Source organism: Homalodisca vitripennis, chromosome 1 (genome assembly GCF_021130785.1).
Source record: "Homalodisca vitripennis isolate AUS2020 chromosome 1, UT_GWSS_2.1, whole genome shotgun sequence".
NCBI classification, from domain to species: Eukaryota; Metazoa; Arthropoda; class Insecta; order Hemiptera; family Cicadellidae; genus Homalodisca; species Homalodisca vitripennis.
Genome location: NC_060207.1, coordinates 117,264,260 through 117,288,317, shown reverse-complemented (window position 1 = coordinate 117,288,317; position 24,058 = coordinate 117,264,260). Strand labels below are relative to the sequence as shown.

General features: G+C 34.4%; 1 protein-coding gene across 1 annotated transcript in view; it reads left to right on the top strand.

Moving 5' to 3' along the window:
* Positions 1–24,058, top strand: part of LOC124370176 (trichohyalin) — a 109,241-nt gene that overhangs the window by 41,729 nt on the left and 43,454 nt on the right. Inside the window, exons 3-4 of the mRNA XM_046828470.1 lie at positions 13,695–13,910; positions 21,574–22,107. Coding sequence (XP_046684426.1) covers positions 13,695–13,910; positions 21,574–22,107 — 750 coding nt within the window. The remainder of the gene's footprint in view (positions 1–13,694; positions 13,911–21,573; positions 22,108–24,058) is intronic.

Sequence of the window (24,058 nt, the reverse complement as noted above, 5' to 3'; positions counted from 1 at the left end):
ACCATCAAAACGGTGCATTCAAGTCTCCAGTCTTAGTATATTAAATCAACTACTAAAAATATTTATGATAGTACCTAGATTTAATAATCATACTCATTTGTTAAAAATTTATTTTAATTGTATGATGATAAGTATCCAATTTGTTTAGTTAGTTCTTTAAATTACTCGTACTGGTTAATTTGTTAACTGAGATTATAAGCATTATTAAAAATGCAAACAATTGAAAGTACAAAATTACATTTCAACATACAAAAATTAACGAGGCCACCACATGTTGATTATTGACAGAAGGCTGTGTTATTGACTTGTGGCTGAGGTAGAAGTAATTTTATATTGAGTTACACCGACTATCCAACAACACTTCATGCAATTAGATACTTATGTTAAAAGAAATAAGAAACAAGGATACTGTAAACTAGAACATTGAAATAGGGTTGGAAATATTACTGAATGCAGGAAATATTATTGTTTCAAACCAAACGATGATACCCTCGTGTTAGAGTTTAACGTTCAATTTCTCGATGTTTTGTGAACATTGCAAATCAGTTTTTCGTAGATTAGTTTCCTAAACAAATCTTACTAGTTATTTTTTTATATTTTTACTTTAATTTCCTAGACTAAAGTTTGAAAAAATATAGCTTTACAAGTTCTTAACAACTTTCCTTGACAAAAAATAAGAATATATATATTTTCCATACAGTAATTAATAAATTTTTGGAGAACTAATATCACGTTTACAATTTCAAGAATAATGGAACTGATTACAATATTCCACACCAATATTGCAAAAACCCACTGGCTCCATGTGTGGGGTTGAATTTGACTGGTTAAGGTTGGAACTTCACCCTATTATAATTTAATATAGGATTATTATAGGCATATCTAAAAAATAATGAAAATAGTAATATGTAATGCAGATGGAAATATTCATTTAAAATTAAAACTTTTACTCTATCACTCTATCAGAAAAATTCAATATTACGTTATTTTCAACCCATCAAATATATACAACATTCAATAAATCAGAACCTAAAATTAACCTATTAGTCTATAAATTGTTTTTGCGTACTAAATACTAAAGTCAAAAACAGCAGACAAAACCTTTTTAAGCAAGTAAATACCATAATAAGCATAAGAAATTTACTCTTAACGTTTTTATTACATTTTACCGTTGTTATCAATATTTCTAATGCGTTTTACCTGAGATGTAACTAATGCAATATACACAATGTTATTTCAATGCTAATTTCTCAATAAATTAAGTAAATTTACGTAAAATGTGTTACAAAATATTGAATTAAAATATAAAAATGTGAAGTTAATATCTCCAGTGCTAGTGTACACTAAAGGAGATTAACTATTCCTAACCTCGCCTCAGCGCCTTAAGGCTTCTGCCGCAGTTAAACTGTTAATGTAGGTTTTAGAATTAAATTTTGCATTATAAGAACACTTCTTTTTTTGTTTTTTAATTCCACAGTTTGTCTATAGGTTTTAATAGATTTTACACAAATTTAAAACGACAACCGGTTTAACAAAATGTGATATGGACAATAGTTTTGGAATACACTCAGTCATTATTAAATGTAGTTAAAGAATTAAATTATTTTTATATATTGTATTATTTTTTAACTATAAATTACACTGTATATTGAAATTTTGAAATGTACAAGCAAAAAATTAATTTGAAAATTAGACAAGAATATTTAACATTAAAATATTGTACAATACAAAAAATTTTATTGTCTCTATACCTTATCAGATTTTATTACATTCCATGATGATCACTTTATAAAATCGTGTATAATGTAGAAAGGTGTGGTGAAGAACCATAATGTATAAAGGATGTGCCACTTACAGATGCAAAGTATAACTTATGACCTTGATCTGTTGATTGTTTGGTTTCAATTAAATTAAAGGCATCTTATGTTACAACTTACCTAAATACAATATTTTTTTTATCATGAATCATAAATTTAACAAAGTTGGTTTTGTCCTGCTAAAATCAGCAGTGCAAATTTCGTGCGTCGCGTCGTGTTGTCTTGTCACGAGGTCGACCATTGTTCGGTCCAACATCCACTGTCCGCCACTTGCAGATTGTCACTGTCAGTCGATTGTGTATTCATAAGAGAGAGAATCATTGTGCCTACTCAATGGAATAATTAAAAAGTGTTGTTGGTTTTATGAAGATTCGTCTTCACGATCATGCCAAGTTGTGACAACTGGCTGCCAACAATGGCTTCGATCTCAATTTTTACGACTATGCAGATTCACACTATTGTATTCAGAAGGGTGTGGATGAATAATAGTTTAATTTCCATCTTAGTAATACTTGTACTATAGATAAAATACAATATTTATCTGACACTATTTTTGTTATTTATTACTTATGGGTGTTGCAAATTTTATTGGATGACATTATTGTCTTACTGTTGAACTTAATGGACTTAGTCAATCACCTTAGTTAACGGTTATAATCGTCGATAACGGTGATAACATAGTTCATTGTTATTATAGAAGTTGCGGTGCATTCCCCAGAATTTGAAACAAATTTAGTGCGAAGTAAAATTACCTTCTCGGCTGATTGTTTTTCGACTGAGCGATACAACAATTGTTGAGGGCTTTAATGGAACACCTGCACCTCGGCAAGGAGGCACTTATGGTCCTATATTTACAAGAAAAGTTATAAAAGTGTATCACAGGAATAAACAACGTAGAGGTCTTGCTCATTATAAAGCGAGTGAGTCATTACATAAAAAGAGTAAAGCAATATACACCACGTGGCCGGTCGGTTGGAGTTGACACTATAAATATTGATATTATCCCGGACGCGGCCTGTCCAGCGAGTGACTCCAGGCTCCAGTGAGTCTCAGAACCAGTTCTGGACATCGATATCAGGTGACATTTACTGGCTACGGTACCCTTGGCTGCCTCTGCTTTACTGGTCAACTGCCCGAGGATTCGAGCTCCCTCGTGTCTTCTTTATTAGCAGCCTTTTATCCTTCAAAAGAAGAAGTAATACATGTTTGACTAAGAAGTGTCACAAAAAAATAATTTTGTTTGTCCTTTTACTACTCGTTTTACAACGAGTGAGTCTAATGTGCGTATCATCTAATGTGCGTGCACACATTGACTGCAGTGGACGCACATTAATACTATCCTGGCTGAGGATTCGAGCCCCATCCTGTCTTCTTTATTAGCAGCCTTTTATCCTTCAAAAGAAGAATTAATACATGTTTGACTAAGAAGTGTCACAAAAAAATAATTTTGTTTGCCCTTTTACTACTCGTTTTACTACACATTGACGCACATTAATACTATCCTGGCTCTTCTAAAGTCGGTACATGACTCGTGTCGCAGTGAAGGTATTAGTTTACTAAAAAGTACTTGTATAAAGTATATATATATTGTAATTCGAGCTCGTAGATTATTTTGAAATTGGTCTAACTAGATATTTTGGACTCTAAAGTCTCTAATTCCACTAGCACTTACGAGTCTGGGGTAGTGTATGGTTGGGCAAGTTCATCCCCTCTCCATTGAAAATAGTGTAAGATTCAGAGTGAAGAGGTTTTTATGTCTTATATTTTAAAGGTATAACGTTTTCAATATGATGATGTTTGTTTTAAAAGTCACTTAATCAATTTTTTCTAACACGTCTGATTTTAGTGTACAATATATGTTAAAGTAAAAACAATCCAAACATAGTTAGATACCTTATTGAGTTTTATTATTGGTATCCGAAAAACGTGTTACGCTATATCTAGTAAAGGAGTGTTCCTATGGTCAAACGTAGGATTACGCTTTAAGACTTCTATGTGTTGAGTGTATGTTTAATTTGGCAATACATCACACTGATTGAAGGATATTGTATTATGATTCAAGGATTTTTATTGTTAATTATTTTATTAAATACGTATTTTATCGTTGTTGATTCTGATATTGTTCATCGATTTTCATTTTGATGCATTTTCATATTCTAATGTAAGATTGTTCTACGTTATTTTTATATTGAATTTGTATTTAACTTCGTCCTGTCGAGAAATTGTTAACAGGATGAAATTCTTGAAGTCTGCTATTTAGAATGGTTACTTGTTCATCACAGAAACGTAATCAAATATGTAATCATACACTACATTTACATTAATGTTTAATTTAATATACATCTTTAAAAATATTGAATTATAATATTAGTTGCATTTGATTTTAAAAATGCCATTTCTTTAATCTATATTGTATTTAACATTTGCCACGCTCTTAGATAATTATTCATATACATTATAAAAAAATCCGTAGTTTTATATTCATCTATTATAAGTTATTGAGTTGGCGAAGATTAAACACTACCTTGTGGAAACATCAACAAATTTGTATATTGTCCTGTCTTCAGGGAATCTTAACGTGTAAACCTTTAAGCAATTAAAACCGATAAAATCTTCTTAATAGAGAACATTTTACTTAGGCGAAACAATAAAATTTACGAAACCAAATGTTTATTTTCCATACATAGAAGGTGTTATTACAACAAAACACCTAACAACGGTACAGCTTGATTTTGGATAAGGTACTTTCCTCTAAATTGTTGGGGGCTGCCGGGATATCCAGTACAATAGTATAATGATAGAGAGGTATAAAATAAAATAGGACATAATGAATCACCGTTGATTCTATCACGAACCTCTCTATTACTCAAGTTATACGAGTATTATCTTAGTACACGATCAAGTGCAATGTTTATACAGAAATCTACTGTTGGCTCTCCGCCTTGTAATCCCACAAGCTCCTCAGGAGGCGTGACTGTTTTATTACATGGCTGGCGTATCGTAGGACGATCCCGATATTGCGAACGATGCACTTAACCTCCATATTCAATGTTTATACAGAAATCTACTGTTGGCTCTCCGCCTTGTAATCCCACAAGCTCCTCAGGAGGCGTGACTGTTTTATTACATGGCTGGCGTATCGTAGGACGATCCCGATATTGCGAACGATGCACTTAACCTCCATATTCAATGTTTATACAGAAATCTACTGTTGGCTCTCCGCCTTGTAATCCCACAAGCTCCTCAGGAGGCGTGACTGTTTTATTACATGGCTGGCGTATCGTAGGACGATCCCGATATTGCGAACGATGCACTTAACCTCCATATTCAATGTTTATACATAAAATCTACTGTTGGCTCTCCGCCTTGTAATCCCACAAGCTCCTCAGGAGGCGTGACTGTTTTATTACATGGCTGGCGTATCGTTGGACGATCCCGATATTGCGAACGATACACTTAACCTCCATATTCAATGTTTAATGATGTTATTACATGTATTTGATTATTGCCTCCAAACCATTTACAATCCAATATGCAAAAAGGTTATTCCTAATAATTCTAAAATTTCCATTTTGAGAAACTAATAATTTTAACGAAACCCCCGTTTTTATTAGAAACAAAGCATGGGCTGAAATCATGTGTCAACACCACATTTACAATGGAAAAATGACGTTCAGATCATTGAGTTACAAATAGCTTATCATGCTGTTTGTTATGCACACAACATTAATGTACGGTCTACAGTTCAATGCGTAAACCGTGGATTGTTAATACAATTTGTTCGGTTTGTATACTTTACAATCTCTCTATTGCTTTAATATTATAACGCAGCAACGTTCATTGTTTGTCCTGAAACGTGTATAAACCCGCGGGGAGGAAGATTTGCATTCATCTTCTAACCTAACTTTTTAGTACTGGAAAACACATGTTTAGAAGTTTGTTTTCTGTTAAATATGTTGATATTTTGAAAAGTTAAATGATCCTATTATTTCATATTTTTGTATACAACACCTCTGCTATTATTTCATTTCTTTAATACAACACCTGTTTTAATCAACTGAGTTGTTCATATAAGTTTAGGCTAACATATAATTTACCAAATACAGTGGATTTTGGTAATGTCAGATTTTCCCCCTTTTATTAGTGTTTGTCACCTTCAATAAGTTCCCTGGTTTAGCTCACTAACACTGTTGAAAAAACGTTGTTCAGTGTATATTATAAAATATTAACATTTAAGTACACTTGATTAATTACATCCAAGTAATCAATAACCTCGGAAGTAGACTCCTACTGACCCCTACAGGAACCTCGACTAAGTGCTATAACACAGAAAGTCGGCGAGGTCAGACTGCATTCCCTATAAGGGAAGGCGAGGGCCGAGACGTCCATGTGGTGACGGTAGGGCGAGCGGGGTTCAAGGCGAGAGTGGCGAGGGAAGTGGAGATCCCTCAGTTACAGGAGACACAGTGATACCAACATAAACTAAACAAAGTGATATATACAGAGAACTGAGGAGTCACAGGGATACATATACAGAGAATTGAAGCGTCACAGGAATACATATACAGAGAACTGAAGCGTCACAGGGATACATATACAGAGAACTGAAGCGTCACGGGGATACATATACAGGGAACTGAGGAGTCACAGGGATACATATGCAGAGAACTGACGAGTCAAAGGGATACATATACAGAGAACTAAGGAGTCACAGGGATACATATACAGAGAACTGAAGCGTCACAGGGATACATATACAGAGAATTGACGAGTCACAGGGATACATATACAGAGAACTGAGGAGTCACAGGGATACATATACAGAGAACTGACGAGTCACATGGATCACAACATAGAGTGAATTCAATAGATATACAGTATAAATGAGAAAATACAAAAATACTAACATTGCATTGGCAAATAATAGTTCTGTAGTCTTACGCGAGAAATATATTATGATAGTTATGTTTTTACATAATGGTAAGAGTATATTCAGCTTTGAAGTAAATTCAGTTTTTATATTGAAAATGTTCAGTTTTCTATAGGTAATCTAAAATTTAAACGTATATTAAAGTTACGAAATTACGTTAAAGCTTCTGATTATTTTATTCAGGTTGCCAAATAGTAGAAAAGTTTAATTAACAAATGAACGTTTAAATACTGTGGTTAGCTAAAAATATTACATTTGTTGATAAATCACATTTATTTTTCTTATTCTAGGCTTTATGACGAAAAGGAAAAAGGCTGAAAATAATTTTTTTCCAAAAGTATTAAAAAACTATCACCGAAAGATATATAATTATACTAATATTGAATAATGATTAGCCACTCTTGTAGTTACCACTCCAGGCAGTTTATATTTCGTACTTTGAAATCTTGAATTCCGTCGTAATCTAAACAAATCACTCGTATCTAAAAGATTGAGAGGTAGAAACAGTTAGAAACAGGCTGCCAATCCTGCAGTAATTACTTCTATTAGCTACTATTTTACTCTATAGACCGTTTACCTGTCTTCGTTTCAGTATACCCCCGCCAACTGATTTGGTTGGAAATACCAACAGCTAACTCCATGCTGGGACCAAACAAATCACTCGTAACTAAAAGATTGAGAGGTAGAAACAGTTAGAAACAGGCTGCCAATCCTGCAGTAATTACTTCTATTAGCTACTATTTTACTCTATAGACCGTTTACCTGTCTTCGTTTCAGTACACCCCCGCCAACTGATTTGGTTGGAAATACCAACAGCTAACTCCATGCTGGGACCAAACAAATCACTCGTATCTAAAAGATTGAGAGGTAGAAACAGTTAGAAACAGGCTGCCAATCCTGCAGTAATTACTTCTATTAGCTACTATTTTACTCTATAGACCGTTTACCTGTCTTCGTTTCAGTACACCCCCGCCAACTGATTTGGTTGGAAATACCAACAGCTAACTCCATGCTGGGACCAAACAAATCACTTGCGCCAAATAAATCTAGAGGTAAGTAGAGCTAGCAGATAGCCGCAGCCGCCCAGCCGCTCCCGCACCAAACCGCCTCTAGCCGCTATTATACAATCAGACCTCGTGTAATCGTCCGCTCGCGCATAATGTCTACCTAATCGCAGAGGCCGCCGCTAATCGTCGAGAAGCCCCAGGCCTCCTCCCCGCGCACTCTTCACCATGTTGCCCTCTTAGTATTCATTGCCAGAGAATTAAACGAGATCATGAAAACCGTTTACTATGCCAAGTGGAATGGCACTTAGAGTATATAACGAGGAAGCGCTTCCAATACGACTTTAATATATTAGCACATTTGTGTGCATCTCTTTTGTTTTTTGGAATTATTTTGTGCATAGAATTATTTCACATACTTATCATTCCTATTAACATTATAAATAATGCAAAATGTGTGAAAATGTTTGAATGTTTGATACACAATTACACAAAACGTAGTGTACGGAATTGGACAAAATTTGGCATGCACATTTCTTAGATATACGAATGAACCTAGTTATATTTTTACAACCCAATACTAGCCACAAACACTCTTAAAAGTAATTGAAAGACAATTTATTTACTATAAAGACAGGAAATATTATTAACAGCTGATCAAGTTACAAAATGTAACTTGCTACACCAGTGTCTAAACATTTTTTACTTGCCTAATAGTACGGGAGCTAGCAACGTTTCTAAAACAAGAATTTCAGGCCAGCTGAAATTTTGATATGCTGTCTTTCTTGCTCTTTCGGTTGGAGTCCGGGCTATCTGGCTGGCGGTAGTGGTTGCGTTTATTAATGCGCATCTTACCTGCACAGGTAAAAATCCTGGAGCGCTTCGGCAAATGGACAACATGGCGTCAGTCTAAAGTCACATGTTTGTTTTGTGTTTGTGTTATTTGTGATGTTTATTTATTAATTTCGCTACAATCGCCAGTGGTAAAATGAAATGTGTTTCTGTAAAGGACATAAAGATAAAATAATTCTTTTCGTGGTTGATAAACTGAAGAAGTGCCAGGAAGTTTTGAATATACGTTTAAAATATAAATTAAAGTACCGTGACATTGAACTGCCTACTGAAATAAATGAGACAGATGGTTGGAGAGAGACAGTTTGAAGTGCTTTTTTTTAATTACAGAAACACATTTCATTTTACCACTGGCGATTGTAGCGAAATTAATAAATAAATATCACAAATAACACAAACACAAAACAAACATGTGACTTTAGACTGACGCCATGTTGTCCATTTGCCGAAGCGCTCCAGGATTTTTACCTGTGCAGGTAAGATGCGCATTAATAAACGCAAACACTACCGCCAGCCAGATAGCCCGGACTCCAACCGAAAGAGCAAGAAAGACAGCATATCAAAATTTCAGCTGACCTGAAATTCTCTCTCGAAAACGTTGCTAGCTCCTATACTATAAATAAATATAAGTAATCGTACTGTGTTGTAAACAGTAATGACAAGTAGTATTGACTAATTTTTACTATAGATAGGAGCAATGACTAATTCAAACCAATTAGTTAGAAGTTTCCAGAATAAACTAATAGGACCATTCTAAACTTTTATCGTATGAACAAAATTGCGAATGTGTACATATAATGTACTTTAAATCGGGTTTTTTGACATTGTGGGCCAGGATATTTACAGTAGCTAACAAAAAAAGATTGGAAAGACCGGGATGTAACATGGTTCAACGAATCATTCGCTTCCGTGACTACAGTTTGAGGAAACAGCGTGAATAGTGGGCCCGTGACCATAGCAAACAGAAACACGAAGCAATACATCACACACTAAATGCGACTGGACATCGCTTCCGTTTTTCACTGATGGTGTATAAATTTTGATATAATTCCTAGGCTGAACTAAATAAAAAGGATGATTTAGCTAACAGAGATTGGGAAGCATGAGAACATACTGTATCATGTTTACAGATATGTACACCTTCGTAAACGAATACGGAAGGCACAGACAAAGGCAACGAGCCGAGTGGCCCCCAAAGTAGGCAGGCATTTCCTTTAAGGGAATTCAACTAATCGTATATTAGGACAATTTGACAAAAAAAGTTCATGTCTTTGTGACTTGTATGCTCGCGTATGTTTACCCAGACATTACCACTAAAACTGTTTGATGTGCAGTGAACAGATTTAGCACCATTGTATAAGGATGGAAGTTAGGATTTTTCATTCTACTTCTTATACCCGAAGTTGCATAGAGAGCCGGAAGTAGACGCTTTTTAACTATAGTAGGCTTTATAGTTCTATATATGTATATACCTGTAAATGTTTTCTTAAAGGATTTATTGGCAATACAATCATATTTTTAATAGTTGTTATGTAATTATTAGTTTGATATTGTCCACCTAAATTCCGAGAAACCGTTGTCAGCACATGCGCATGAACATAACCAGAATCATTTCGAACATTGCTTCAACCTAAATGAAATTTAGAACCAAATCCGAATATAATTTAAATGCAATAAAGTTAGGAAATGTTAAAGTCGTACATTAACTTATTTTAAAATCGAGACAACCAGGCGGTCACAAAATAGTTTGAACCCGCCTTAAGACAGTTCATTTCATCGTCTCGTCGAAACTTACAAATATTATACATAACAGCTGATTGCATATTTTATTAGTTATGATATTCATTTGTGTATTATCATTAGTGGTTTACAATTAATGTTTTGCGTTGAATTCAGTTTATTTTTATTCCGTGATAGCATGGACTTTGAAACCTTGAAAAATTAAAATTTGCAATTAATATTTTACACTGCGTACATTTTGGGCTCTTTCCTGGACTAATGGAAAACTGTCATAATGTAAACATTGAAATATGTAATGTTCATTTTATTTTTCAATTTTTAATTTTCAAAAAATGTATCTATTTCTATAAGAATTAGAAAACTATACTGTTTGAATTCACTCTTTCAATCAAAGTAAAACACTCTTCAGGTGTCCCAAGAAGAGATTTAAGCGTTTAAGTTTGTACACAATCAATAAAGTAGGTTGTAAAAATATTTTGTGAAAATTAAAGCTCCCTCACAATTGTAGAAACAAAGTGGTGACGTATTGAACACTTTACCATTTTCCTCCTATAAAAATTAATTTCTTGAATTACCTGATTTGATTACTGCGTTGCAGTTTTCAAGTTGCAAAAACGCTCATTGTTGAAAACAGCTGTTTGATTGAAGAATATTGCTTGTGCTACACAAACATAACCTAACCTCCTCCATTGCAGTTTTACTGATATTGAAGTTCGAGAAATGGCTTTTAATGTTGAAGAAAAAGTGAAGTGTTGTGCGTGGGTTATTGCTTTTGGCAACTTTACAGAAGAAATTAGACAATTTCAGGTTGCCTACCCAGGAGTTGAACCACCTAGCAATCCAACAATAACTAAGTGAAAAAATCTTTTGTTAGAAACTGGAAGTGTCTTAAAAAAGTACTCTAGATGATCAAAATGAAGAAAGAGAAGTACTAGTATGCGCATCAATGCTCCGCTCTCCAGGAAAACCGAAATCACTAAGGAAGGTTGAACTTGAAATTGGTGTTCCAAGGTCTTCAGTACCTACAGAGAATAATTAAGAAAAACAAAATTAAATTTTACAAAAGTCACCTAGTCCATAATATTCTTGAAGAGGATTCGGACAGAAGAGTGGAATTTTGTTCTCTTATTATTGAGTTTCGTGAGCTAGATCCTATACTCAAATCGTTTTTTTCAGACCTGTCCACTTTCTACCGCAATGGTGCTGTAAATAGGCATAATTATCACAACACCGGTAATCCACACATTCTTGAACAGACTCTACTCAAATCAAAAGGAATTACTGTTTGGGTAGCTGTCAGTTGTAATGGGATGCTATCTTACGACATTTCAGACAGTACAATGACTGGGAATAGGTATGAACATGTTTAAATGAACAAGTCTTGCCTCATTTTACGGTTCCAGAAATGGATCAAGCAACCTTCCAACAAGATGGTGCTCCTCCTCATTTCGCAAATCCTGTCAAGCGATTACTAATTGACATCCTTCGTGGTCGTTGGATTAGTCGTGGAAGTGATTTTTTAGATTGGCCACCCCAATCCCCTGATTTAACTGTGTGTGATTTCTTTATATGAAGTTACTTAAAGGAACAAGTTTATACTCGTAGCTTCAATAATGATGAGGAATTAAAATAATCAATTGAAGAGGAACTTCTCCAGATACCGCAGCTTACGAGCTTACGATTCATTTGTCGCTGTTATCAGTGTGTCGCTGTGGATGGGTTGCAGTTCGAATAATTGTGGACTATAATAATTGTAGGTTTTTTAATCGGCTATGTTCTAATTTTCTGATTAAAATGCTTCATTTCTCTAGAATATATCATTAAATAATTTTACAAAAACCAAAATTACTGTTTATTTACTGGTTTTGAAGTATAATTTTTCAAAATGCCACCGTTTTCTTTCAAAAATTACTAAAGAGCTGAAATTTTCACAGAATATTTTTAAAACTTATTTAGTGTGTAGAGTTTGAAAATGTTCGATGCATAAATGGGCAAGTAATATAAAATCAAACGTTTAAACCTCTTCGTGGGACACCCGGTATATAAAAGAGCTATAACTATATATTGTTTATCGGGGAAAAGAGCATACTCAAATATCGCGTCGGAAGTATAATTAATTCGAACCAGAAATGCTCCTAAAACCATAAAAACATAGACTGAAAGAAAACTAAAATAAAATTGCCACTCGCAATTCCCCTTTTACATCTGATCATCTTAAACATGAACACTGAAAAATATGGACGTGATATATGCCCAATTCCGTTTCCATCGTATTACATCATAGATATCATCTTAATGTAGTAAGAAAACTACGAACTTTGAATTTGGGATTCCTTAACATTGGTTTAAAATATTTCAAGTATTACTTAAATCGTTGGATTTATTCAATAAAATACATAATATGGTGTAGAGAAATGTGATTTATGTAAATACATAAATGAAACAGTTTTTATAAATACTATGTTGTAATTTTGTTTTCATTGAAGCGGAGAACAATGAATTAACCGAGTACAGTACTTACAGAAGTGCTAAGAAAGAAGAGCAAAGTTCGATGGCCAGTTCGATCCCAGGGGTCTCAAAACATAACCTCCTCTACAGTCTGAGTGGACTCGGCTTTGCTTATATTTTTGCTCAGTATTGTGTTCGGTTTGACATTGTTAGTGTCAACCGCATCTCATCAAGAATACAAAAGAAAACAAAAGGAAACAAAAGAAAGATGGTGGTCTCATTAAGCGTCATATGTAGGTGCGGAGGCTGTATCACAAGAGTACTTGCTGGACTATGATACGTACGCTCTACATAATTTCTGCAAGACACAACGATTCACGTGTGTTGTTTATGTTCCAACGGTAAGTGGATCGGGTTAGATTGGCTAGTCTCGTAAGTACAATACTGACGTTATTAATAACAATTTTCGTTGTGCACGATCTGACGTGTAGGGGAGAAATCATTAGAGGTTATCCAAGGAAGCTATAGGGTGTTTCCAGGTGTAACGAGAGGAACACTAGATCATTACTGTGGCAGCTGTTTTAGATCAATATTTTGTGTTACAACGATCTTCTTGTCATCCTTTTTCTCATTAATTATTATCTACGTTTTTCGATTTTGAAGTTCACGTTGCAGATAATATGTCAGATACTGAAACCAATCTTGAAGGCGAACTCTACAGTTGTGCATAATAGAGACGGTTTACTTATAATATGTAAAGATATGGACAGTTTTTGGACGTTGATCCATACAACTACCACTAGCCTCTGGATAATGTTGTAAGTTTATACAAAGATAGATGCACTTTCAGAAAATTTTCAGGAACGTCTCTAATTTGTTAATGCAAATTGTTGGCTGTTTCAGGTCGAGAAGGGGTGGTGAGCGCCCTCGCCGGGGATGGAGAAGGTCGCTTGGTGCCTCTGCCGGTTCGCAGAGAGCGACCTGGCCGGCTGTCCCGCCGAGAGTTGGAGAAGGAAGCGGAGGCCATCCTCCGGCAGGCTGAGAGGATCCAGTGTACCCCAGCACTGGGACCTGAGAGATTCAGCACTCTCCCGCCTAGACCTCGGCCTAAACATTCAGGTACAGCTAATTGTGTTTTTAGATATAAGTAAAGGCTTAGTGTATTATCAGTCATAATTAGTGAAAGACAGATCGTGATTTCATTTTCCTTTGCAATGCTTTGATAGTTTATAGAATGCCAAAAGATCACTTCAAATGCTTAGTAAGATATTACGTTGTGACGCTGCAAGATACATTTTCAACTTGAAGCACCATGAAGTTAAAATATTTAACACGAAATTCTTCACATTTAGATTGTTTTTAAATTTCTCAAAAACCATTTTGACATGAATAATATGCTTACAATTTCTTGAAAGTAGGAGAATCCACATAGGATCAGTTTCTTGATCACGCCTTTAGCAATTTCCACAAAGTTTGATTGTGTTAGAGATCATTTCGCCGACCTCACTAACATAAAAATAAACTTGAAAATAACCAAAATTTACATTTAAAACAGTCTATTTTAAAAGAATATATTTATGTAGGTAAGTCTGTATATTATGTACTAATTTAGTATATATACATATATAATGAAATAGTACATAGTACAAAGACTTATCTACATAAAAGTCAAGTGTAATAGAGTTTACGACAGACAATCCATCAAATAAAAGTTTCTTTCTGTTTCATTAGTTTAGAATTTTGGCGGCCATCTTGAAATTCGAATCATGGACCAGCTTAAACCTATTATTCAAATTAGAACATATTAGTTGTTTTATTATTGTTATAAAATATTTATAAAAATAGTTAGTGCATAGGTAAAGATTTACTGTCATTATTAGGTGTAGTGTGTTATGGGCGAGTTGTTTCCCAAACCCAGTAAATTATGATGATGAGACAAATGAGTGGGAGTATGTTTGATTTATACGGGCGGTTTTGCTGAAGATTATAGGAGCATGTAATTTATACAATTTGGCCAATCTATTGTATTCCTAATGTGTTTATTAGCATTCCAAAAAATATTAGAGACAATTTATGGACCGAAGGGGATACCACGCCTCGTGGTTATTGTGTCCAGTATTCCGGCCAACCAGATATTAGGAAAGTAAAACACTAATCGGCTAATAATGTTATTAATGTGTTTTCTACTTTTGTTATTTTGTTTGCTTAACACCAAATTGCGTTACAATTTTTAAATGGGCCTTTCATTATGTACATATTATGTTATAGAGTGGAATTAATGTACATTGCGTTATCTTGATATTAGTTTACATTTTCTATTTATTTACATGTTTATAGGCTTACGTGGCCAATTTCATTATTATAGAAGTCATATACTGTGTGATGAGACATAATCTCCTGATAGGGCAGTCATTAATGTAACAAGTATTACACACCACTGACAACAAACTTTAACCAGCTGCCATTTTCTAAAGGGTGGCCCTTTTGAGTAGCCTATTGATTTACGACTTTTTTCTCAGAAAGAAGAAGGGTTTAAAGGATGTGCCGCAACATGGCCTTTCATAAGTAAATTTTAGGAAATCCTCCATGGGCCGTCTCTTGTAGTGAAAAAAACACTTTCAATAAAAAATAAAATATCCTATAACCTCATACTACATCTAATTTTTTGTTTGTATTAATTTAAAAGAAATTGAGATGAATCCATAGTTTTTCAACACGCTGTATAGCATACAGTGATACTAACACATTCGTTATTTTTAATCTCTGTTTGTCTGTCAGTCATTTACACATTCAATCATTAAGTAATTATAGAAATTTAAAAAATGAGAATTTACTGTTATAGACTAAGCAACTGTTGAATAACTAAAAATAATTGAAAGAATTTAGATTCTGCTTTTAGTTACAAATATACAAAATGAAACCAATACTTTGAAATAAAATTTCATTGTCTTAAACATTTATTACACAAAATAAACATTTCTCACCAGCCTTGAAGAGTGTAACGAATATTGCAGCTCAGAAGGCGGGAAAATCAACAAGCGTAGAAATCAGGGGTTTTATTGTTACCTACAACATATTATACCTGACAAATGCTTCCCGACATATACAGTAGAAAAATTGCTTAGCTCAGACTTCATTCAACGCAAAAAGACACGTTTAGGTAGTACCGTAGTCTTATAGTGTCCTTTATATAATACAACTTGGTCACATTAATATGAACAATAAAAAGGTTCAGGTACTAGTATTTTTTCAGTCAACAATAGTTTTAATGATTCTTATTGGATGTGCTACAGTTCTACAAGACCTAATCACACTTTCTTTACTTAGTTAATATGTTTCAATTTGTCTTTATAATTTTGTCGGATAAATACATGTATTCGAAAATTCCGAAAACTGTAAAACGCAAAGTCATCTTACTATAATGTACATGAATGTTTTGTCTTTATGGCCTCCGGAGCCATATTTTATATTTCGGGCACTGATAAATTCCGGCCAGCATGTGTCAGATATAATTTGTAGTTGTGGTCTGACGTGATGATAAATAACGCAAGGGAACAGCAACCATTGTCCTGGATGAGCGCATTTCCAAAATATTTCTCAGGCCCTTCCCACCTATGAACCAAGGAGTGTTCATTCACTCATTATTCTGTCAGTTTATGTAAATATAACAACCCGTCAGATAAGAACAACATGTATTGTAAAGAAGAAACATTAGGGCTGTTTTAAAGGTTACCAGCCGAGAGTCATGCAGACCCCGTTTTAATCACTTAATATTCTAACCCTTTCGGGCTTGTTGGGTTAGGAGTGGTACATTTTTGTTAGAAAGAACCCTAGCCTCGTCACTATGAGCGAGTCTTACCACTCGTACGATACGAGAGCAGAACCAAGCTGGGCAGTTCACAGGCAAAAGAGTCCTATCATTTGCATGATAATGTACGTGTTACATTGTCATGCTCACTGATATTAAAGACGCAAATTAACAATCTTATTAATCAGATTATCGCATATACAGCACGATGATGTTTGATGCACTTATCATGGGTTCTATGGCTCTCTTGAATGTTGTGCGTGCTATGAAGGATACCTCCAGAAGCTAAAACTGGGATCTACGGCTGAGGATGATAACTGATACCGACAGTCGAAGACTATAATCGGAGACTTCAGGCGGCGACCACAATTGTAGACTACAAGCGAGAACTACTGCCATCGACTATTTAACAAAACTATAAAAATACATAGAGTCTACAGTCAGAGACTTCGGAGACTAAGCTAGGGACAGTACCCATAGTTTAAGTTTAAAGTTAAAAATAAAGCACTGTGTCCTCGTATAACGAAGGAAACGGTGAAATAAGTGACCACTTCCCCCAATGTATTCCTGATCAATTTTCTCTCAGTGTATGACTGCCTTCTTTAATTAATGGAAAAAATAGTCCCGAATCATAAATTTAGATAGTTATGGTGTCTTAACTCTCACTGTAAATGTTACTTCTTAGCCTATACCAAATCTTCAAAGTCCTATACGAAACCACAATACCGTTATCGTTATTAATGAGATTTTATATTCTGCGGAAGTATCATTTACCTTGTTTTACAAGATTGAGGGTGGGATAATGTTCCGGATCATATCTTATCTACTAATGCCTCCGGCCATCAGTGCGGAATACGTTAGCCTTTCGATTCTGCCCCATACTGACGGTGACGAAAGAACAGTGCCAACCACGTGACAAAATAAAATTCTAGAGGTTCTATTCACAAATGACTGAGAGAGCGATCATTGAGAAAGATTAAGTGGTTTAGTGTGGTGTATTAAAAAAGACCCTGAGACTCTTGAGTGTTCTGGTAAATCAGAGTTCTCTGGTAGTAAACAAGAATATGACTTAGAGCAGACGTCCAGCCAACCTTTCACCAGCAACATCTAAGATTGTCCCAATACGTTGCCCAGAAGTAACTGAATCATACTGATTGTAATATATGTCACACCCTCCCTCACGTGTCCAAGTACAAGTTGTTATTCTTGCAAGAATGTCAAGATTCTCCATTGCACTCTACACAACTAAGAGCAGGCCACCGTAGGGCAGTGATAACGACAGAACACATGCGGGTGGCCTTGGCTGCTGCAACGGGCTTTTACATCAACTGGTTTCCGTGCACTAACTGACTCTTTAAACCGGTTGCACTTTGTCCTTGTAAGACGGTTTGGCGAATTGTGATCGTGTTTTGTTCTACTTGTCGCAATAAACGCGGCACGGCAACTTAGTTCTCTGGGCCAGGTTAGGAATGTCGTATTAGTAAGCACTGTAATGCAGCACTGTTGGTATATTTTTAGTAGATGAATTTGAAGAATGATACCTTACATTAGTGACCAATTTTGTGGTAGATAGTCTAATGCCTCAACGACACTACTCCTCTACATTACTCATTACATTCAACAAAATTCCTAACTCTGTTTAGCCCTCAAGGCAAAATCCAAAGAACTTCAAATCGCATAAGGTCATATCTAACCTAAAATCTTACGCACAACTTCCGGAGTGACTAGCTTTTCGTGATGGGTGGTCTTGGGCCGTCTACTGCCAATATCCCATGAAAAGTCCATCATGAAAGTTATACAACGATGTCACATGGCCACAATATATGGTCCTTGCCAAGATACGTTGGAAACAGTGGACGCTACATTGTCCAGTCAAAGCGGGCTGGTATGTCCTCCTCAGATCTAGTACTGTTAATTTGGCAGTGAGGTAACTCGCTTCTACTTGATATGCTTTGATATGTCCAGATGCAAGTAAGAGTTCGAACAATGTTCAGTTTAGGTTCTATTGTACAGTAATAAACCAAATATAAGAAATTCTTTTTCTGAGGAGATTCCGAAGTTTACATAGAGACACGTTATTTTACTTCCTGGAGGCATTCCTCGAATCTTTTTAAAATTTATTTTGTGCAAATGCTCGACATGTTTTCTTTACTTTATTCACACACGAAAATTACTCTAATGTTCTCAATTTAGTACAAACTAATAGTGTTGTTTGTATGTATCATTAATTTTGTCCGCGTACATTACTATCTGTTTCTCATGTTATAACTTTATTAGTTTGTTATTTTACGTAAGACTGTGAAGAGGAAGTCTGGGAAGACATTTTCTTGTTTTATTTTGTTACAACAACGAGGACTGAAACCTGCAAATAGTTGTGCTTTGGATTAGAGGTCATGAAAGACTAGTTTTATTTTAGAGACTTCAATACAATATATGTAACTTCTCAAAACTACATTTAGGTTCTGTAATGGTGCCTCACAGACATTGGGTCTCACAAGTACATCTCATTAACAACTAACATTAAAGTTTTTATAACCTGTTGTGTAACTAAGTGGTTATGCTACCAATCACCTTATCGGAAAAAGTAAAACTGCAAGTAGTTTTCCTCAAACATTACGTAATCTATGGTATAGCAAACACAATATAAAGTTTACGACAAAAGATTGTGGTATTTTAGGATGGGCTATTTATGCCAAAACATGGAAATAAAGTTGTTGGCAAAATATGGAAATGAACATAATAATAACTAAGCTTCTAATGACCTCGTATGCATTTCTTAAATTTCTTCAAACTTTTTAAGGCGTGTTGACTTTAAAAGTTAGTTTTTGAATAAATCTAAGTAGTTAACTTGATTGTTTATTGAAGTAGTATGGGTCCTTATTTAGTTAAAGAGATCTCGGGAGTTGAAAATATTTAAACCTACATTTTTGTGCAGTGTTCGAAAATGAATCCCTTGTGGTAAAAGTATTAAAAGTAGGTAATATAAGTAGGTATTATAAGTAGGTAAAAGTACCTCTATTAAGATCTAAATGTTATGGAAAATACAAATTTGTAATTAGGATACAGTGGGATCAGTATAGCTGCTTTTCAAAAATTACATTTTATAAAAATTCGCAAATTGACTGTAAAATTGTTTGGTTTAGGTTGCAGGTAACAGTACAGTGAAATTCTTCTAGAAGTAAACCCCTAGTTCAGAGAAATATATTTATTAAGTACAATAGTTTAGAACATAAACAAGTAACATTTTAAACTGAGTAATGTACGATATGAGCGTGGTAAACTGTACGATCTAGTAAAGATAACTTTAGCCTAGAATCAGATTGATAACGCACGCGTAACACAAGCCTAGATAAGATCCGAGTTTAACAAGTAACATTTTAAACTGAGTAATGTACGATATGAGCGAAGGTAAACTGTACGATCTAGTAAAGATAACTGTAGCCTAGAATCGAATTGGTAACGCATATGCGTAACACAAGCCTGGATAAGATCCGAGTTTATTTGCCCCCTAATTTCCTTATTTACGATCATTTCTTCATATAAAAACAATTATAACGGTGTAAACTCATTCCCTAACTTCATTTACAAATAATCCTTATTCGTTATATCAGTATACCTGGTGTGATCAAATAAATAAAACATAACTAGGAAATAATTTAGTTATTAATGTACTTTGAATAACTGTTGCAGTAACAGAAGTGGTTGAATTAGACCTGTTGTGACCACAGTTTGAAATTTGAAAAATATGAATCTAGAACGATTACAAGAGACAATTCCTTACTCGTGATGAAATAAAAGCGTGTGTGTGAGATGCTGCAATGGTGTGTGTGTGTGTGTGTGTGTGTGTGTGTGTGTGTGTGTGTGTCGCGCAGGTGGCAATAATAACAAGCACTTGATGTTAAAATAACTTCGACCAACATAATCTCAAGGTCTCGGATGTTCTAAGGGCACGCACATATTATCTTCTTTGTTGCCAAGGTCATCTGCCCTCATCTTGGCACTAATGTAAACAGTTGTATTATTCAAATGAATACCAGAATCGATTAGGGTTACAGGGTTCCAGTATTTACATTTTCATCCATAAGATTCCTCATTACAAATGCAAATGCACGATTCGGCTCTGTTGTTTCACTATACATAATTAAATATTTTTTGTATGCATGTCATCGGAATTCTGCGTTTATGTGTTTTACTAATACATACAATCGAACCGTTTATTATTCTTTTTAATGTACATGGATAGCATAGTTTTGAAACTGCTATATATATTGCGAGTTTTTAACATCTGTTTGTTTCCTAAATTGAAAATATAATATATAATTTATAACGATTTTAGCTCAACCTTACAAAATTTTAATTATTACAAAGTTTACATTTAACCCTATAAATTTAATTATAACCGATTTTAACGAATAAGGAAATAAACCTTTTGACTCTAGGGAAATGTTTTATACGATTCTCGACACGTTTTTTATGTTTTTTGTTGGTTTCGTAAAATATAACATGAACTTGAAAAATGGCCATAATTTTAAACCCTTTGATCACAAATTATGCAATGTATGCATAATAGAAAAAATGCACTATATTTTTATTCGGGTATAATTTTATAAGAGTAATAATGGACTTTAAACAAAAAAATATTATAGTATTCTCAAAAGATGTTTATTAGTAACAACTTTTTTGCTATATTTGGGGGGGGGGGCGGTAAGAAACATGGTCGCCAAATGTGTTAGTAAAGTGTGTCACGTTTTTCATACGTTTTATAATACTATAGAAATGGTTTATAAATTTTATTTAATTGTTAACTGAAAGAAAAACTATTATCTTCAAAGAAAATATGATTATAATCTTTAGGTCCACGATTGGTAACATATTAGGCCATAAATGTATATACTATACCTATAAATAAAAATATGGTTCTTTGCTAGCACAGATCGCGAAAGCATTAACATAGTTATGTCTACATTGTTACAGGCCATCCACCGGCATCTTCCATCTTCAACTCCTTGGACCGGAGCAAGGGCAAGAAGAAGAAACCCCTAGAGGGGACCGAGAGCGTCCGTCTGAAGAGGAGATACTCCAACCCAGACAATTCCTGGGAAAGAGTCGTTCAGAAGGATTCATCTCCAGAACATTCTTCTCCGGAGATTCCACAAAGACGAAAACTAAACCGCAGCGTCAGTGATGCCGGACGGAGGGATGAGAAAGACAAAGAAAGAACATCGATTTTCGGGACCTTAGACCGCATCCGTAAGAAGAAGAAGAAACCTCCGGTGTTGACTAACAATTCTAAGAGGGAGGAAGTCGTCCCACCGGTGAGGAAGAAGAAGCAGTTGTCGCCCATCATAGAGATGTCTCCAAAGGTAGAAGGCTCGGAGCCCTGGAGGTTCGCCTCGCCCCCACAAGGTACGGTGGTATACGCAGAGGTGGTCACAAGGCCGAGCGGCAAGACAACCGTTCACACCGCAGTATCCGCGGATTCTTCGACTCGGCAGGACCCTATAGCCGGTGAGTCCCACCCGCTATTTTTAATATTTAAAAATTATTAGTATTAATTATAAGTACTACTACGCATTTAAATACGTTAGCTGTGAAATCCTCGGACTATTACTTTTTTTTGTTTTTCTTTGACGTTTGTGCATAGATAAAAATTCTCACTTTGAGGTTATGTTGTTGTTTACAATCCAATCAACAAACTTTACTATAAATAACCATTCACTTTCCAGAAAATAGACTTTCCATATGGAGTTGTGTGGCAGGTATTTTGTTCGGTAAAGTTAGTTAGTTATTTAAAGCATAGATTAGTGCTACTACACTAAATCTCGAATTCAGAGTTTCAATTAATTTAAATCTTATATTAATTACCTATTTTTATGAACTAAATTTTAAATGTTTAGTATTTTATATTATTTCTAAATTTTACTTAATATAAAATGTGTTTAATAGTTTTCTGTAATGTATTTATAATCGCAGTTTCCTTCGTTTGCCGCTAGATTGCCCACAGCTACGTTTCAAGTGGCAAAATATTTTAGTGTTGAACGGAATATCTTCGTAGAAACTTATATATATTCAAGAACGCAACATAAAAAAATATAATATATTGTAGCAACATTTAAGCAACTGATTTAATCGAAATGTATTGTATTCATATATTAATTCAGTGTGATACGACCATAACATTTTTTGAATAATTTATAATCTTTTAAATCTACTCCATGAAGTGGATTATTTTGAATTATAAAGCAGTATTCAATTCTTAAATGCCATAAAATAGAAAAATGTGTAAGAGAATTATTGTTAAAACTTTTGAAGTAAATACGAAACGGAATTATAAATTTGTACAAATGAATTATATAATTGTGTATTAAAGCTGTAAGCTGTATTAAAGAGTAGAAAGTAGTAGTTTTCCGCACAGATTTTCTTTGCTGTTACGTGGGTTACTTATTTTATAAGGTGCGTTAACACTGGTAGATACGTTTAACCGTCTATATGATTTGTTGGAAAGTAATTAGAATTGTAACGTTTATTATTTACAATAAATTAATCTAGAAATAAATATAATTCGTTATAATTAATAATAGTTCCTTATTCATGTACATTAATTTTATCTGTGCTTCACAGATCATTTGTCTTTAAACTTACTTTGAAAATAGTTATTTGTTCCTATTTCGTAGTTTACTCAAATAGAACATAAAGTGAACTCTAAGTATAATAATAAAAACATAACTCTTGAAGACTTAACAATAGTGACATGTTGACGAAGCAATCTGTTGAAATGGTTCGTTACGACCTACCGTAAACTTTTCGAAAATAATTCCCTGAGTACTACACTTTTCCAGCAGAGCTCACATAAAAACTCTTATTCAACAGCGCAAGCGAGTTAGGTCATAAAATCTCGTTGACATTTCTATGTCGTGAGCATTCCAGAATCAAAGGCCATTGAAACGGACACAGGCCGGGTTGACTGCGGCTGTGACGTCACCGCAGCTGTTTGCTATGCGTCATCTTTTAGACGGTCGAGAATAATTAGATCTCTAACACACCCGTCTCTCTTCCGAGAACACTTTGACCTCTCGGCATGTACCTTAGATGGGTTTCATGTTAGGCAAGTACTTAGCGGGCAGGATGACGATTCAATTTAATAAATATTGATTTTAATGATTTTAATTGATTTTAATTTAATAAATATAAATAATATGATTTTATTTAATAAAAGCCAAAGCCTTAAGGTCTTGGCTTCGATATGTTTATAAGCTGTAATTAATTACTTCCGAGAGCAATTCTTCCTCTAGAATTGGGTCAGCACAATTTTTCCCAGAACGCTTACTGTTTTCTATATGATAGTTATGTACAGTACTAATTAAATTTAGATAGTCAAACTGTAAACTTTCTTTTACAAACTCAAAATTTTAGTCTTTTTCTAATAGCTCATATATCCTAGAACAAACGTTTTTAGACT